Source organism: Podarcis vaucheri (genome assembly GCF_965113315.1).
Source record: "Podarcis vaucheri genome assembly, chromosome: 5".
Taxonomy (NCBI): Eukaryota; Metazoa; Chordata; class Lepidosauria; order Squamata; family Lacertidae; genus Podarcis; species Podarcis vaucheri.
In genome coordinates, this window is record NC_138763.1 from 89,574,813 (window position 1) to 89,592,017 (window position 17,205).

Genomic DNA, 17,205 nt, shown 5'->3' on the forward strand with positions numbered 1-17,205 from the left:
AACGTAATTTGTTTACAATTCCCGAAACATGAGTTCTTTGAATGGTTTAGGAGTGGCTCTGGGAGAGAGCAGAGCTCTTTGCCTTGAATGGCTGTTTAGCAGGTGGAAATCTAACAATCTGACAGACATTTTATGTGTAATCTCTTTTTTTTTTCTGTGAGTCAGTGGCCCTTAAAAAAAAATTCAAAGATTTCCCACCTCTGCCTTATACTTATCATAGCAAAAAGACCCAGACATGGATTAGTCTCCTAACCTGGTTACCATCTTCCCCACTATGGGGAGAGCTAATTTACCTACAAATTAGTATATGCAAATTTGTATCCTCTTTTGGGAGGGGCAATACATATATAGTGTACTGGGCCCAAATAACTCTGTTGGCACGCTGATCCCTCTTGTGTGCCAGAAACCTGCCCCCTCAGGCAACCTCTCAGACGTGGGCAGGGCAGCAGGACCAGACCTTTGTACGACTTGTTCACATTGCTGAGGCAGCAGCTCTCCTTGTGGAAGGATTCTCTAGCCACCACCTTCAGGAGTGTGCTATCCAAGGTCCTGATAGCCCCTACCTTACCTGTTGTGACCCTGCCTTGCTTTGCCTGCTGTGACTCAGACTAACTGGTAAGTGCCTCTGCAGCCGTATGCTTTGCCTGAGCTTCAAGCTGGGTCAGGGCAGGACACATGCTTTTCATTAGACAAAGTGGTCCAGGCAGCTGCTACTGATGGGCTACTTTTCTTGGCTGCTTACAGCAACTTTCTGCCTTTACTGAACCCATTCCCAACTTAACATTTTTTTTTTTTATGTTAACAGTGCCATCCTACAAATTTGTATTCAAAAGTCTTGGTATGTTCAGTGGTGCATCTTCCAGTGTCATAGGAGGTATATAATAAAGCAAAACATAAAATAAAAATGACCCCTCACAGCATCTAAACCTATTATAAAGTAATCCTTGTAAATGCAAACAAATTCATTATTGCTTTGTTACAGTAAAGCTAAACTTGATTGAGTGGGAGCTTCTTTTCTATTATTTTGGTATTTGCATTTGATGAAGTAAAGTGTAGTTCACAAAAGGTTATGTCTTTAAGATGCCACAAGACTTCGTTGTGCTGCAAAAACCTAACATAGATATCCCTCTGGAAATAACAGATAATGAATCATATAATGTATAAATTATCATTGAATAAAATCTGTGTGGTCTTCTGTAAGCTGAGTCAATATTTTGAACCAGATACCATTTTTAAAATAAAATAATTAAATTTGGGTTCAAACCCCGTGTAATGAAGGAATCTCAGCTAGATAATACATTACAGATAGCCATCTACCCTCTGCTTTAAAGCCTACACAGAATCATAGAATTATAAAGTTGGATAGATATTGGCATTGATTCTTTTTCCATAGCACCCAGCAGGATTTAATTGGGAACAAAGGGGACTGAATAAATTCCCGGTAACAGGGCAATCTGAGCCTTCAGTCTGCTTTACTGGATGGGGTTTGGTGTCCCTCTGCTGAGCCCTGCTTGGATCTACCAACAAAGAGCAAATACCCAAATGGGGAAAAGTTGCTACCAGCACCACTGGCATTAATTCCCACCCCATGTCTTCCCTTTTCACCTAGGGAGATTAAGCCCTTCCTCACTTAGTATTGAGTGTGGCAGCCAGCACACCTGCCATTTACCACTTGACAGGGAATATCCCAGTCAGTTGGACAAATATAAGTTAAAACAATCTCCTTTAAGGAACAAAACAAGTCCAAAAGGGGGTGGCTGCCCTTGTGGCATTCTCCTTTGGTGTCATCCCTTTGAAAGCCAATGCAATTCTGGGCTGCATCAATAGGAGTATAGCATCTAGATCAAGGGAAGTAATAGTGCCACTGTATTCTGCTCTGGTCAGACCACACCTGGAGTACTGTGTCCAGTTCTGGGCACCACAATTCAAGAAGGACACTGACAAACTGGAACGTGTCCAGAGGAGGGCAACCAAAATGGTCCAAGGCCTGGAAACGATGCCTTATGAGGAACGGCTAAGGGAGCTGGGCATGTTTAGCCTGGAGAAGAGGAGGTTAAGGGGTGATATGATAGCCATGTTCAAATATATAAAAGGATGTCACATAGAGGAGGGAGAAAGGTTGTTTTCTGCTGCTCCGGAGAAGCGGACACGGAGCAATGGATCCAAACTACAAGAAAGAAGATTCCACCTAAACATTAGGAAGAACTTCCTGACAGTAAGAGCTGTTCGACAGTGGAATTTGCTGCCAAGGAGTGTGGTGGAGTCTCCTACATTGGAGGTCTTTAAGCAGAGGCTTGACAACCATATGTCAGGAGTGCTCTGATGGTGTTTCCTGCTTGGCAGGGGGTTGGACTCGATGGCCCTTGTGGTCTCTTCCAACTCTATGATTCTATGATTCTATGAATTAGCCCACTGGCACTGGCCTGTCACATTGCAGCATGTTGCTTTTAAGCCATATGGGCAGGAAATTATGCCAGAGTTAATTTTTACCATCATATCTCCATTTGGTACTGCCATAACCATGGAGCTTCGCAGATGGATAAGGACTTTTAGGAGTTGAGGAGAGCTGATGATAATATGCGTCCCTTGCCCCTTTCCTCCGCACTGTCCAGCACAAACACGGGGGGGGGGGAAGTTTGTGACTTTCTACACCAAACCATAGCTTGCTCTAACCACAGCTTAGAACTCAAACAGTGTCCTGAGCTTCCCAACGTAGCTGGTTTATAATTGCTTTTCTGTTTCCAGTTTCATTGTCAGATTTTTTTTGTTTACTCCAGTCCTTTTGGTGAATCAGCCTGTGGAGGTAGATTATAATTATGGCTTTGTTTAACTGAATTCAGACATCACACCAGTTCACATTTAGCACAAAATATGGTTTGTTGTTTCAGACAGCTCCTCAAACTGCTTAATGAACTTTAGTTTGGCATTATGTCTGAACTGAACCATACTCTTGTTCTCCAGACCAAAAAGGGAACTGGAAAAGGAATGTACAAATAGGCCCAAGCTTGGTTTTGTAAGTTGCTGCAGTCACAAGACGTAGGGAATATGTTTATTTCAAACCTCAATGGTATCCTAAAGCACACTCTTTTATTTCTCTAATAATATTGCCTGCCACTTTTCCTGTGTGGAATACTAAATCAATGCACATGCATTTCTGAAACTGAATGGCCTTGCCCTCACTGCCAAGGAAACTATGTTTTTGTGTGCCTTGTGCCGTATAATGTATAGGAATACCCTATAATGTATTCCATCCTCACACATTCAGCCCCCTCATTTTCCCAGTATACATACATAAATAACCAAGCCAACTGTGTTCCTTCCTTCCTTTTTAAAGTCACTTTTTTGTCTCATCTTAGATCAAAATGGTGCTCAGAGCTTTTTTCAAGTCATTGATTGTAAGTAATATTTGCGGTATTTCATTTTCAGCTGTCCCTTTTCCGCCAACACACCGATTAACATCAGAAGAAGTGTTTGATGCAGCTGGAAAACCTCGGGTTGATATTTTGAAAAACCACCTAATAAAAGAAGGTCGGGTAGATGAAGAAATTGCACTAAGAATCATCAATGATGGTGCTGCAATTTTAAGAAGAGAGAAAACCATGATAGAAGTTGAAGCTCCTATTACAGGTGCAAGCTCTGGCTAACTGTTGCCACTTTTAATGTCATAAATGCATGGAATGAGGTTTCAGTACCTTTGGAAGTAAAATAATTTAGGTAGAAAGAAGGGGTAGAATTTTCGCATGAATGGTAAAGAAAAGAAAGGGATTATTGGAGCATTGAAATATACTGGGGTAGTGATGTCAGTGATAAGCCTTGAGCACCTGTCCTCCCACTTTTTCTTCCTCACGTGGTACAATTGCAAGGAGGTGATTTTTTGCTTTCAGTTGACTACAGTTTAACATTACATCAGAACATAAACCATCTAGTACTAGCTATGATTTGTGGCCAGGTGGGGGGGAATATTCATAATCTCTGGTTGGAAGTTGACTTGTTTCAAACAAATCATAGTTAATATTAACCGCAGTTTGTTGGGTTCAGATGCAATGAAAAGCTGCAGTTAAAATGGCATTGTATCTAATCTCCTTGCTTGGTGTGCCAAAGGAGAGAGCAGAGGGTGAGTGTGCAAGTCTCAGACTTGTCTCATATCATTCTTGTCATTATACAAATCATGATTTATTGTGATGTTTGAATCAGCTCACTGTACCTTGGATGAAGCTTTGCTTTTCAGCTTGCTAAAAAAAATACAATTTAATGGTCCAGTGGAAACTAGAACAAGTCTTTCTGAAATTTTATATTTGCTTAATAATTTTAGTAGTGATATAATTTACACTTCTGAAATTGAATACATTTAAATTTTATCTAAGGCTTGATTTGGTTGTTTATAAGTTTGGCTATGTGTCAAGTTTTGCTTTTTATAGCTTATATTTTTGGGGAGGCAGGATTAAATACTTTAAATTATGACATAAAGGTTATATTTCCTAATTTTAGAGTTTTAGTATTTCCTAAAACACATTGGACTTCATAGAATAAATAACATATTTATTCACCCTTATATTGTCATGCTTTTAGACTTCTGCATCATTTGCTTTTGCTACACATAAAATACCCATCACTTTATGTGCAAAAATGATGGTGCCTTGTGACTAGGAATGCACAAGTATTGCTGCTGCTTATCTGAAAGAGACCAAGCCTTTGTGAACCTTCCAAATGAATGCTTCCCTTCCTTTGTGAATGTTCACTAAGTCTTGAATTTTTGTTTAATGTTTCATTAGTGAGTGACTACAAAGCATCCTCTGCTGCTGTCTTTCCCATTTCTGCTCTAAGGTTCAGTAACTTACCTTGGAGCAGGACGGGGGAAAGTGGCAGAGATGTCTTGTAATCCCCTAAGGTAAAGGGAAAAAAAGGTAAAGGGACCCCTGACCATTAGGTCCAGTTGTGGCCGACTCTGGGCTTGCAGCGCTCATCTCACTTTATTGGCCGAGGGAGCCGGCGTACAGTTTCCGGGTCAGGTGGCCAGCATGACTAAGCCGCTTCTGACGAATCAGAGCAGTGCACGGAAACGCCATTTACCTTCCCGCCGGAGCGGTACCTATTTATCTACTTGCACTTTGACGTGCTTTCGAACTGCTAGGTTGGCAGGAGCAGGGACCGAGCAACGGGAGCTCACCCCGTCATGGGGATTTGAACCACCAACCTTCTGATTGGCAAGTCCTAGGCTCTGTGGTTTAACCCACAACGCCACCTGCATGCCTTGTACTCCCCTAGCCCCAGAGAAATGACTTTTCATGATGAGGATTGAGATTACTAGTGGGAAACTGATGGGTGTGCGTCATTTCTGCCTGGGAAGAAGGCCCTCGGACACTGCTGGGACATGGACACTGCCTACCACCTCTCCAACCTTACTTTGGGTTCTGGACAGAACAAAGAGATCTTGGGGCAGGGAAGGGGAGACGGTACTCGTAGGATAAATGTGATCATGCACCCTGCATGCAGCAAACCTTCTCCCAGGCAGAAATGATGTGCATAGCATCACTTTCCTTATGGGGATTTTGGAACTGATAGTTAAGAGTTTGTGCCAGGAAAAGCTACTCTACTAGGACTTTCATCATCCCCCCCCCCCAATCCTTCCCCCCAAGATTAGTTACTGGTCTTTGGGGCAAGGAAAGGGGGAACACTTGCTGGTGCTCACTGACTCAAAGCAAGGACAGATTGCGCTTTTAGCAGGCTGTGAACACGGCTGTGCACACAAGCATTCAGGCTGGGATGCTGCTCACTGTTGCAAGTGCTCCTAGCATCTTGAAGATTCAATGGGCATGATTTTTCATAGACCAGAGGTTAATTAATTAATTAATTAATTAGATGGTAGATTAATTTGGAAAGCTGGTAGATACATAGACAGTGGAGGTTGAATCCTAAATAATAGAGTTCATTAGCAAATTTGACAGTGTTTATTTCCTTTTAAATTAAGACTATGTTTGTATATTTCAGAATATAGCTTTATTCTTGAACACCTAGAACTGGTAGGTATTAGTAATCTACTGATTACTGCAAGATGATAATAATAATAAAAATGTAAATTGAAGAATTGGCAGGAGTAAAATAAATCATGTCAAATGACTACAGAAAGTTGATATGATTAATGCTTAGGAAATAAAGGCTACCTTTTAATATTTTAGAACTGGACAAAACACTGGAAAATCTTGCATAAGAAACTTTGGTTCTGAAATGAGATAGGTTCTTGTGCTTTATTTTTAATATAAGAATTACTTTAAAGTTGTAGACATGGATATTTGAATAGTATGACATCAAAAGTGTGAAGGTTAATTTCTTCCGCAGTTCTCTTCTGCATTTTTAAAATATTGTATTATATATTTATTACTGTTCAATTCAAGTTAAATACTATCGGCTTAACTGATGTTCTGACTGACCTTATTCATGATTCATTTCTTGGAAATTAACTTTGCCCCCTGATGCATGTGCTACTCAGTTGACAACAGGTAGGTCTTTCCTCAGTTAGCAGCCTAATGTTCAACTTCCCAGACAGATATTAAGAGTTCCTTTCTTTGATAAAGCGGATGGTTCTTTGCTTGCTACACAGATGCTAGACTTTTTAAGAGCGGTTTTAAATCAGTTTTTACTTTGAAGTTTTTCTGTCCCTTTATCTTTATGAAAAAATTTCCCTATCCCTCAGGAGATTGTGCTCTTTTTACTTTCAGGCTGGGACCTTTTCAGTTAAAGAGAATCCGCTTTCTGAATGCATTGCAGCTGGAATATCATACTTTTGACTGGTTTCCATATATAGTGTGTCTACCTCCATTTGTGTGTATGTGTTTCTCTCCTCATCCCCCCCAAAAGTATCTATCTATATGGGATCGTAGCCCCAGAGAACTCTGCAGCAGCATTAGGAAAAAACTGGGAGCCAAATACACAATGCTTTCTATTAAGTCAAGTATGTTTTCCTATCTACCACCATTGATGGTGGAGCTGCATAGTGAACACCACAGGGAACATTAAGTCAGACTTGGTTGTGGAATGGGATGAATTCTGTGGTCACTCAGAAAACAAGTCCGTATGGGAAACACTATTTCACGCTACCTTGTTAAACAGAGTAAATGCATGAAATGTCATGTGCCAGAGTTGGTTGCCTCCAGGACTATATGCCATTGGTGTGTGAACACTTCCACCCAGTACCACGTGGTCATGGGAGAGGTGGAAATTACATGCAGGAATAGTTAACAGGAAGAAGAGGGGATGTAAGGACAAAGACTGAAAGGAAAATTAGGAAAAAGAAGAAAGGTCAACAAGAGGAAGAGATTGGAGCATAAGTTATGGTAAAAAATGAATGGATCAATAGCAAGTGATAAATTAATGAGGAAAAAGAGGACAAGTTTGCTTGAATACAATTTAAGATTCTAGTTCTGCCATAATCTAGATTTGAGAAAGTTCAAATAACTTTAGTCTTCCTTTAGGGAAGTTGGCAATAAAAATGTTTGATATCTCCTAGGGTATGCATACAGCCTACTGAATAGCCCTGAACAGTTTATATGTTCCTAACACTTGAACATTCTTGGTGGCACCTGACACTGCAAATATTTTTTTCCAGTCCTATTAATCTGAGTGTGAACAATAGCTGAAAAACAGATGGTGCAAGATTGGTGCTGGGGTGGGAAGTCATTGCTACTTAAAATTAATTCTAATTGCTACTTAAAATTAAGATGCAATGACTAGATTCTTGACCTGAAATTCTGATTGAATCTAGTTTGGGTGGTTTTCCCACCAGTAGAACTTCATCATGGTTTTTTAATCAGCAGCATTTTTATTGCAGTGTGTGGTGACATTCATGGCCAATTCTTTGACCTAATGAAGCTATTTGAAGTGGGAGGATCACCTGCTAACACAAGATACCTGTTCCTTGGTGACTATGTAGACAGAGGATATTTTAGCATAGAGGTAATTGAATGTGTGTGTCCTGATGTTAATATCAACAATGGTTTTCCCATTTATTTGCTATAGTAACTGTTTCACCATGGTAAGATGTATGTTTATTCTCTCTGAAGGAGGTGATGATAAAACTGCTATTAAAGAAGCTGAGTCTAGATTCCTCAGCTTTGGAAAATTACTGTCCCATTTCAGGCTTACTGTTGCTCAGCAAGGTCCTAGAGTGAGTGAAGTCTTGCCAGCATCAGGCAGTTTGGAGGATACTAGTTATTTAGAACTGCTCCAATTTTTTTTTTCCTTTGCCTGGATTCAGGATGGAAACTGCCTTGTTTGCCCTGGTGGGTGACTTATCCTGAGAACATTGAAAATATGACCCCACTGGTTCTTCTGGGCCTGGTGGCGGCTTCCAATAACACCAACCATTATATTATGTGCCTACACCCTTTATTAGCCTTACTTGGTTTGTAATTTTTTCCACAATCACAATCTTTCACATATTACTACACCATAGGCAGTGTTTCGGTCCGCTAGAGGTTTCCATGTGCTAAAGGACTTCTGTTCCTCCTCTTGACCACTGGCCTTTGGAGTTCCACAGGGCTCTGTTTTGCTCCCATGCTTTTCATCATCTACATGGAATTGTTGGGAGAACTAGTGTAGAGATTTGGGCCGCAGTGTCATCAGTATGCAGATGAGACACAGCTCTTCTTGTTCTGTAATCTAATCTCAAAGAGGAGGTGGAAATTCTGAACAGGTGTCTAGAGGCAGTTCTGGGATGGATGAGGGCAAACCAGATTAAGCTTAATCCTGACAAGATGGAAATTTGGCAGGTTGGGAAACTGCTGATCTGGATGGATGTATGCAGTCTGTTTTAGAGAGGATTGCACCCCACCTGGCAAATGAGGTAGGCACTCTGGGTTTGCTTCTGGGCTTGGCACTCTTGATGAAGGCACTAGTGGCCAGAACTGCTTTTCATCAGCATTGGCTAATTTTCCAGCTATCACCCTATCTGGAGAAAGTAGCTTGCCTTAGTGGCATGTGCACTGCTTATGTCCAGGCTGGAATACTGATGCGTTCTATGTGAGGCTACCTTTAAAGATGGTTTGGAAACCATAGCTGGTGCAGAATGCAGCAGCAAGAATGCTTATATGGGCCCAAGCAGCTGGAACACATTGCACCAATTCTGTACCAGTGGTTGCCTGTTGGTTTCATGGCCCAACTTAAATTTGAAGCCGCTAGGTTCCAGATTTGATTTGAAACCTATAATAGCCTCACAACGTTTATGTACAGCAGCCTGTTCTCTGACTTGTCAATAAGAGATGTTGGGTTGATGGGTCCCTAGTACAGGGACTTTCTGGGAGTGGCACTGTCCCTCTGGAATTTCCTATCCCCACCCAAGAAATAATTGTGGCACACATCACTGCCAGTTTTTAAGAGAAACGTTAAAACATGTTTATTTCAATCCACTTTTTATTAATTTTATTAATTGTGATAAAAATTTGCTCAGATTTCCTTTTAGAATGACCACCCTTGCCACCTGATAGGCCTGAAAAATAAGTTGTACCCCTCTTAGCTGTACGTTGCCTGCTCCTACATTACATCAGTAAACAATTAGGAAACTGACTGATAGGAAGCAAGCATTCTAGAGTTCTGTGAAACTAGATTCAAAGATTCACTAGATTAATTGTGAACAGCTTTTTATCTTTTTTTTTTAAAGGAACTTCCTTTTCTGTGTGCTTAATATGCCATACCATACAGAATAGTGTGCTCTAGTGGAGCAGAGCCGTCCAGGTTGACAACTGTGTGTGCAAGGGCATCTTAAGACATTTGGATGCATTTTTTGGAAACACTGGGCCTTTCAAAACTGATGTGGCTGGTTTTATAATACTAATGCAAGGACATTCCACTGTGCTGCTGTACACCGGGCATTTTGCACAGAATTTGATACTATGTTCTTGCACCAACAGGAAATATTCATTAGAATGCCTCTGAAGTGCCAGGCAGTTATTGCCAAGTAGTAATGGATTTTAGGTTACCACCATGTTTGAACTCGGCTTCAGCCACAGAGTAGAATTACATACAAGTGTGGATGGAAGGATCCATTGGGCAGTATGTTTAACCCTTCTGCTTGTCAATTCTCATCTCATCACTTCCCCAGTAGGAATGTTTCTTGATGGGGAGGAGGTAAAGGGGTATCAGGGGAAAGATGGGCTCAGTATGCTATTCCCACCTGCCAATTATTGCCTTCCAGTTCCCTTGCCTCTCAGCAGTAACAGAATGCAAGTTGGGAATTCTGTCTTATTCTGTGTCATTCCTTTCCAAATTGCCATGGTAATTTTCTAATACACTGTTCTGAGTTCCCTGAAGGAAGGGTGGTATACAAATGTGATAAATGAAGTTTAAGTGAGCATTATTCTATATGTCAGCTGGATATTGTGCTGTAATACTTGAAATGGGGCTATCACATATGACTAGTACTCTTGTTTTTCAACAGTGTGTGCTATATTTGTGGGTTCTGAAGATTCTGTATCCAAGCACATTATTTCTTTTGAGAGGCAACCATGAATGCAGGCACCTCACAGAATATTTTACTTTTAAGCAGGAATGTAAGTATTAATAACAGTGGTAATTGTTGGTTTCCTGATTACTTAGTTATCAGTCCCCCCCCCCTTTTTTTTACACATTTTTGTCTTGCTTCGTATGTATTTGAGCGTTTTCCGGGATCTGCTGCAACATTGTAGTCTTGAGATATCTATAACAGTACTGTGTATGTGTTTCTTTTGTGCACTTTCCCATGAAAATGTTAGAATAGGACATATCAGTATGGTTATTTCTCTAATAAATCTTTGTCCTTTCAGCCCAAGTGGCTGCCAGGATAGGATAGCAGCCTACCCTGCTATTAGACTCACATGGATTTCATTAAGTGACTTACCCCTATATACAAATTGAAATTGATGGCTATCCTACAGCTCTTACCACTGTGCCAAACAGCAACAAACCCTTTGAGCTTAAGATAACAACCAGCCAATCAATTTTAAAAAATGAAGACAACATGTAAATACATTTACCAAGAAATGAAGCTAGATCCATATATCACAGGTCAGTTAGCTAACTTTATAGAAAAGTTGCTTTACTATAAGAGGAAGGCTGCAGAGCCTACATACAGATTGGGGCTTCCAGCAGATCAGGTATGTGTGGACCATATATCCACTTTTTAACTGAGCCAGGACAACTTCCTGCCTGCAGTTCTTGGAGGATGCACCTGACCATGATCAGGGTATTCCAGCATTGGAATTTAAGATGACAGGCAGATTGGAATTTTGTATGGACAACCAGGCTACTAATTATTTTTAATGGAAAGGTGATTTTAATGTACTTATTTGAAAAGCTGTTATTACATGAGCAGTATCCTTCTTTCCCCTTCTAGTATATCATATTGTTAAAACACGTGGCAGCTTATATTCATCTAGTTAAATGTGCTTTGCCAGAGATGTCTCCCTTTTATTTTATTTTTTGTTTAAATTATTATACCCATTCATCCATTTTTCAAGGAACAATCTTGATAACTTATTTTTAAATGCTCCTAAGATGTAAGCCTGCCATCATAAACAAATGTATGTCATAGACGATGTCTCTCTCTCCCCACCCCCACCTTTATAGGTAAAATAAAATATTCTGAAAGAGTCTATGATGCTTGTATGGAAGCTTTTGATTGCCTTCCTCTTGCTGCACTTCTAAACCAGCAGTTTCTTTGTGTCCATGGTGGACTCTCTCCAGAAATAAATACAATAGATGACATTAGGAGGGTGAGTGTTACTGTGCTAAAGGCATGGGGATATTGGGGACTTTTGTAATGCTCTTGACGTGCCACTCTTAAATGTTAAGCTAATTCTTTTCTTGTCCTTTGTTAGACATCAAATGAAAATTAACTGCAACCCTATACGTGCCTGCTAAGAAATAAGCCGCATTGAGGCTTAGTCCCCACTGTGACTTAGTTCCTGGTAAGTGTGTATAGGATTGCAGCCTAATTCTCTGATTTATGGAGTTTTTCAGTCTGAGAAGGTAAGTGATAGATGAAAAAAACATAAAGTAATGAATATTCTTTTATTTCTTTGGTATGATTAGATGTTTGTGATCTATATAGCTTAACAAGAAGAGTGAGAATAATAAAAGAAAATGGACATACTGAAAATGAAGATCACTGTGGTATTTTTCATTGAAACAGCTAGATAGATTCAAAGAGCCCCCAGCATTTGGACCAATGTGCGACTTGTTGTGGTCAGATCCCTCTGAAGACTTTGGAAATGAAAAATCACAGGAGCATTTCAGTCACAATACAGTCAGAGGATGTTCCTATTTTTATAGGTAAAAAAAAAACTGATCAAGTTGATAAATGATTGCATGAAAGCATTACTTTATACTCATAGTTGTTTCATTTCACAGCTATCCTGCAGTTTGCGAATTTTTGCAGAGTAATAATTTGTTGTCTATTATCAGAGCTCATGAAGCACAAGATGCAGGGTAAGTATCTTGCCCTCCCATGATACAAATATTCAGTACTCAAATATTCAGCTTCACCACTTCCTTTGTGACACAAAGTCAACTGTTCTTATTTTACAGTTATAGAATGTACAGGAAAAGTCAAACGACAGGGTTCCCATCATTAATAACAATTTTTTCTGCACCTAATTACTTGGATGTCTACAATAATAAAGGTAAGAGCATATTGCTAAGAAAGGTAAATATGTATGAAACATAATCTGTCTTTGTTTAAAAACATTTCTAAACTGCTTAATTTATTTTTTTTAATCTCTCGTGGTGTATGCTATTTACAAAAAAGATTAGACAGTAAAACCAAATGCAAGATAAAAGAAATACAGTGGTAGCTTGGTTTAAGAACAGCTTGGATTAAGAATGCTGCAAACCCGGAAGTAAGTGCTTTGGTTTGTAAACTTTGCCTTGGAATAAGAACATGTTTTGCTTCCTGTCGAGTGTGTTCCATTTGTAAATTGAGTCCCCCACTGCTATGGGAAAGCACGCCTTGGTTTAAGAGTGCTTTGGTTTAAGAACGGACTTCTGTAACAGATTAAGTTAATAAATGAAGTGTCAGGGAACTGACATCAGAGGGAAAGGAGGTGATAGGGCTCCCAGAGACGGGGAGAGACTCAACAGCCAAAGCAGGGACCAGCAGGGGGAGCGCGGGGTCTCTGGAGGAGGATCTCAGTAATACTGAGAGAGACGCAGCAACGCAGGCAGGAAGCAGGGGAGAGAAAGGGGTGAGAGACACGTCCAGCGAAAATAGTGGGGAGGTGTCAGAAGCAACTGCAGGGAGACCCATGCTTCGTCGGAAGCTGTCACGTCGTGAGTCCAGGAGACGTGTTTCCGTTAAGGAACTTCTTTGTTGGAGGCGTTTCCGCAAACAGCCACTGTCGGACTCTAATAGTGACTAGAGCAGACATGTCTGAGGAGCTCTGTTACACACAGAGGTTTGTGGGGCCGCACAAACTCTGAAGGGGCACCATTTTAAGCACAAGCAGCTAATCATCCCCTGATAGCAGTCCGACAGTCTCTGTACGCTGCCTGTGCAGGAGAAAGCATCATGAGCGACCCAGCCGGAGCCGGAGTAGCAGGGGGAGGAGCTGATCCAAGCTTGGAAGAAAGATACCGAGCATTGGAGGTCCAACTGGCGCTGCAGACGGCGAGGCTCGAGGAGAGGAGGGCTCAAGATGCAGACAAGAAGGGGAGAACCACTCAGTTCCCCAGAAAGGTACCAGGATTGGTGCAGAAGTTTGGGGGGGACCCCAAGGATTACCATGCCTTTAGGACTGAAATGCAATATGCCCTGAATGTCCAGTTTGATGAGTTCCCTGATGAGGAATCTCGAGTTGCTTTTGTAATTGGGCATCTTGAGAAGGGCGCGCGAGACTGGGTTCGACCCCTGATGGCAACGCACAACGATATCCTAAAGGACACTATGAAATTCTTTCGTGCAATGGATATCATGTTTTCCAGCGACATTGAGGAAGGGGCGGTGCGCAGACAGTTAATGGCTTGCAAGCAGGGAAGCAGATCTGTCCGTGAGTACTGGACTGAATTTACCATGCTGATTCACAGATTGGGGTGGGATTTATCGGCAGCACCCATTCAGATGCTATTTGAAGAAGGTCTTTCTTCAGCTGTGAAAGACGAGCTGGCCAGGAGCCCCAGGGCGGTGTCTATGGATCAGCTGACCAAATCTGCGCTGACCATTGGAGCGCGCCAGGAGGCAAGAGCCTTGGAGAGGCGGGAAGGGAGAGGGGAACGTTGGAAGGAGTTACGCATTCCAGACATTCCTGAGCCAGCTTTCCCGCCGGCAGAGCCGATGGAAATCGGAACAGCCCGCGCGCGCGCAGTTTCAAAGCCCAGTGAGGGGGCGAAGAAGGAGGGAAAGGGAGCCCGGAAATGCTATCTCTGCCAACAGCCAGGCCACTTTGCCAGAGTCTGCCCCCAGAGGAAGGAATGGCAAGGAATGGTGGGAGCTGTTGAGGGGGAAGAGCAGGGAGAAACGGAGCAGGTAAAAGCCAACGCCTGGTTGCCATCAGGGCACTGCAGCCAGGTCAAAGAGCAGTGAAAGTGCCCCTTCCCCAAGTGCCAGTGCCAGAAGCTCCTCGACCTGCTCTAGTGATTGAAGTGTCGCTAGAGCTGCAAAATGGACACCCCCTAAAAATAAAGGCACTGTTGGACTCAGGCAGCTCCTGCAATTTTATGAGCAAGGAGTTTGCTGCTGAACACCAGATACAGACTATCCCTTTAAGCAACCCCCTGCAGGTGACCACGATCGATGGCAGGGAACTGTTGGGAGGAGGAGTCAGCTTGCAGACCATCCCAATGATAATGAGGGTGGCAAGGCACACAGAACTGATAGCGTTTAATGTGGCCACCTTGGGAGGTGCTCCCATTATTTTGGGAATGAGCTGGCTAGCCCTACATGATCCGCTGGTGGGCTGGCATCAAAGAGTGGTTTCCTTCGGTTCCGCACATTGCTTAGAACACTGCAGGGGGGAAAAGGGGTCAGCAGGGGCCCAAGCCACCCTGGCAGGGACTGAAGTAATGGAGAAGGGGAAGGTGCCACCACAGTATGCTGATCTCAGCGACGTGTTCAGCGAGAAGGAAGCTGACCAACTACCTCCGCATAGACCCTTTGATTGCCAGATCAATTTACTCCCCGGAGCACAGCTTCCTGTAGGCAAGTTGTATGCCATGTCAGACAGGGAAATGCAGGAGTTGCGAGCGTTCATTGACAAGAACCTGAAGAGAGGCTTCATCAGAGAGTCCAAGGCAGCGGGGGGTAGCCCAGTGTTTTTTGTGGACAAAAAACACACGGACAAGCCGAGGCTGGTATGTGACTTTCGGGCCTTAAATGCAGTGACCGAGCCGGCGGCTTTTCCTATGCCCAGGATTGATGATATTTTGACCAGGGTGCGGAAGGGAAAGATTTTTACAAAGCTGGACCTAAGGGGGGCGTACAACCTGATACGTATAAGGAAAGGGGATGAATGGAAGACCACCATGTTCACCCCTTTGGGGGCATTTGAATACTTAGTTATGCCTTTTGGATTACAAACAGGCTCCGCGTGTTTTCAAGCTTTCATGAACCACGTACTGGGGCCTTTGCTCTACAAGAATTGCGTGGCCTTCTTAGATGACGTGTTGGTGTATTCGGAGAATGAGGAGCAACATGTGAGAGACGTCAGAGAAGTGTTGAGCAGGCTGCAAGCCAACAGACTGTGGGTGAAACTGGAGAAGTGTCAGTTTCATACCAAGGAGGTGGAATTCCTGGGGTACCGCTTGTCAGATAAGGGGTTGGCCATGGACCCCGGCAAGGTTCAAGCGGTGCTGGAATGGAAAACACCCAAGACCAAGAAGGATGTGCAGAGGTTCCTAGGGTTTGGAAACTTTTATCGTAAGTTCATCCGAAACTTCGCCCACCTGACGGCGCCCATCACGGACTGTCTCAGCAGCAAAAAGAAGTTTGTTTGGACGGGGGAGGCGGAGCGAGCGTTTGAGGAACTGAAAAGGGCCTTCGCCTCTGACGAACAACTTCTACATGTGGATTTACAAAAAAAGCTGAGGGTCGAAACAGACGCGTCGGACAGAGCCATAGGGGCGGTGCTTCTTCTGCAGCCGGGGAAGGAGGGGTCAGAGTGGCGACCGTGTGCCTTCTTTTCGCGAAAGCTGAACAAGTCTGAGAGGAACTACACGGTGTACGACCGGGAACTTCTTGCAATTTATGAGGCCTTCCGGAGATGGAGGCACCTACTAATTGGTGCACAACAGAAGGTGCAAGTGTGCACGGACCATAAGAATCTAGAGTATTGGAGAACTGCGCGAGTGCTCAACCAACGGCAGTTGAGATGGGCCCAGGAGTTCTCCAAATTTAACTTTGAGATTTGTTACGTACCAGGCCCGGAGAACGTTAGGGCGGACGCTCTCTCACGCAAACCTGAATATTTGGAGGGAGAGGGTGCACCCGAAGAGACCCATGTCATTCCCGAGGACCGCTGGGTGTGTGGGGCGGCATTGGTGGGGCAAAGGGAACTGGTAGAGGGAACGGGGCAGGATGAATACGCCCAGGACAAACTCAGGAGTCTTAGGAGGGAGGGAGACAAACCCGGGGGTTTTGAGGAGAGAAATGGGGCGTTGTACTACAAGGGAGCGTTATACATACCTGAAGGGGAATTGAGGGAAAAGGTACTCAAGCAACTGCACGATAACCCCACAGCAGGGCATTTTGGGCAACACAAAACCATGTGGCTGGTTACCAGGGAATTCTGGTGGCCCAAGGTTAGGGAAGATGTACGGGAGTATGTGAGAGGGTGTGACCGATGCCAACGAGCCAAGGGGGAGAGGCGGGCGCCGGCAGGTTTATTAGAACCACTACCCACGCCGGAAAGACCGTGGGAGGCAGTGGCAATAGATTTCATGACTGATCTGCCCAGGTCCAAAGGGAAAACAGCCATTATGGTGGTGGTAGATCTGTTAACCAAGATGGCCCACTTTATAGCCTGCTCACATGCGGTCACAGCAGAAGAAACCGCCAAATTGTTTGTGGAAAATGTGTTTAGGTTGCATGGCGCCCCCTTGAGGGTGGTTTCGGACCGAGGGAAACAATTTACTTCCAGGTTCTGGAGGAAGCTCATGAGCTTACTGCATGTAGAGGTTAATTTCTCTACTGCCCGTCATCCAGAAACCAACGGGCAGGCGGAAAGAGCTAATGGTGTCCTCCAGCAA

At 43.2% G+C, this 17,205-nt stretch overlaps 1 protein-coding gene across 11 annotated transcripts in view; it reads left to right on the forward strand.

Annotated features, from left to right (window-relative positions):
- Window positions 1-17,205, forward strand: part of PPP3CB (protein phosphatase 3 catalytic subunit beta) — a 43,589-nt gene that overhangs the window by 4,828 nt on the left and 21,556 nt on the right. For 9 of the 11 annotated variants that reach the window (XM_082223616.1, XM_082223612.1, XM_082223614.1 and 6 more), the window contains 7 exons: window positions 3,427-3,627; window positions 7,826-7,950; window positions 10,430-10,541; window positions 11,596-11,741; window positions 12,161-12,300; window positions 12,379-12,456; window positions 12,556-12,650. In XM_082223616.1, the coding sequence (XP_082079742.1) occupies window positions 3,600-3,627; window positions 7,826-7,950; window positions 10,430-10,541; window positions 11,596-11,741; window positions 12,161-12,300; window positions 12,379-12,456; window positions 12,556-12,650 (724 nt within the window). In that variant the 5' untranslated portion in view covers window positions 3,427-3,599. Of the gene's footprint in view, window positions 1-598; window positions 616-3,426; window positions 3,628-6,798; window positions 6,824-7,825; window positions 7,951-10,429; window positions 10,542-11,595; window positions 11,742-12,160; window positions 12,301-12,378; window positions 12,457-12,555; window positions 12,651-17,205 lie in introns of those variants that run through there. The other 2 variants (XM_082223607.1, XM_082223608.1) reach the window with 2 other exon arrangements.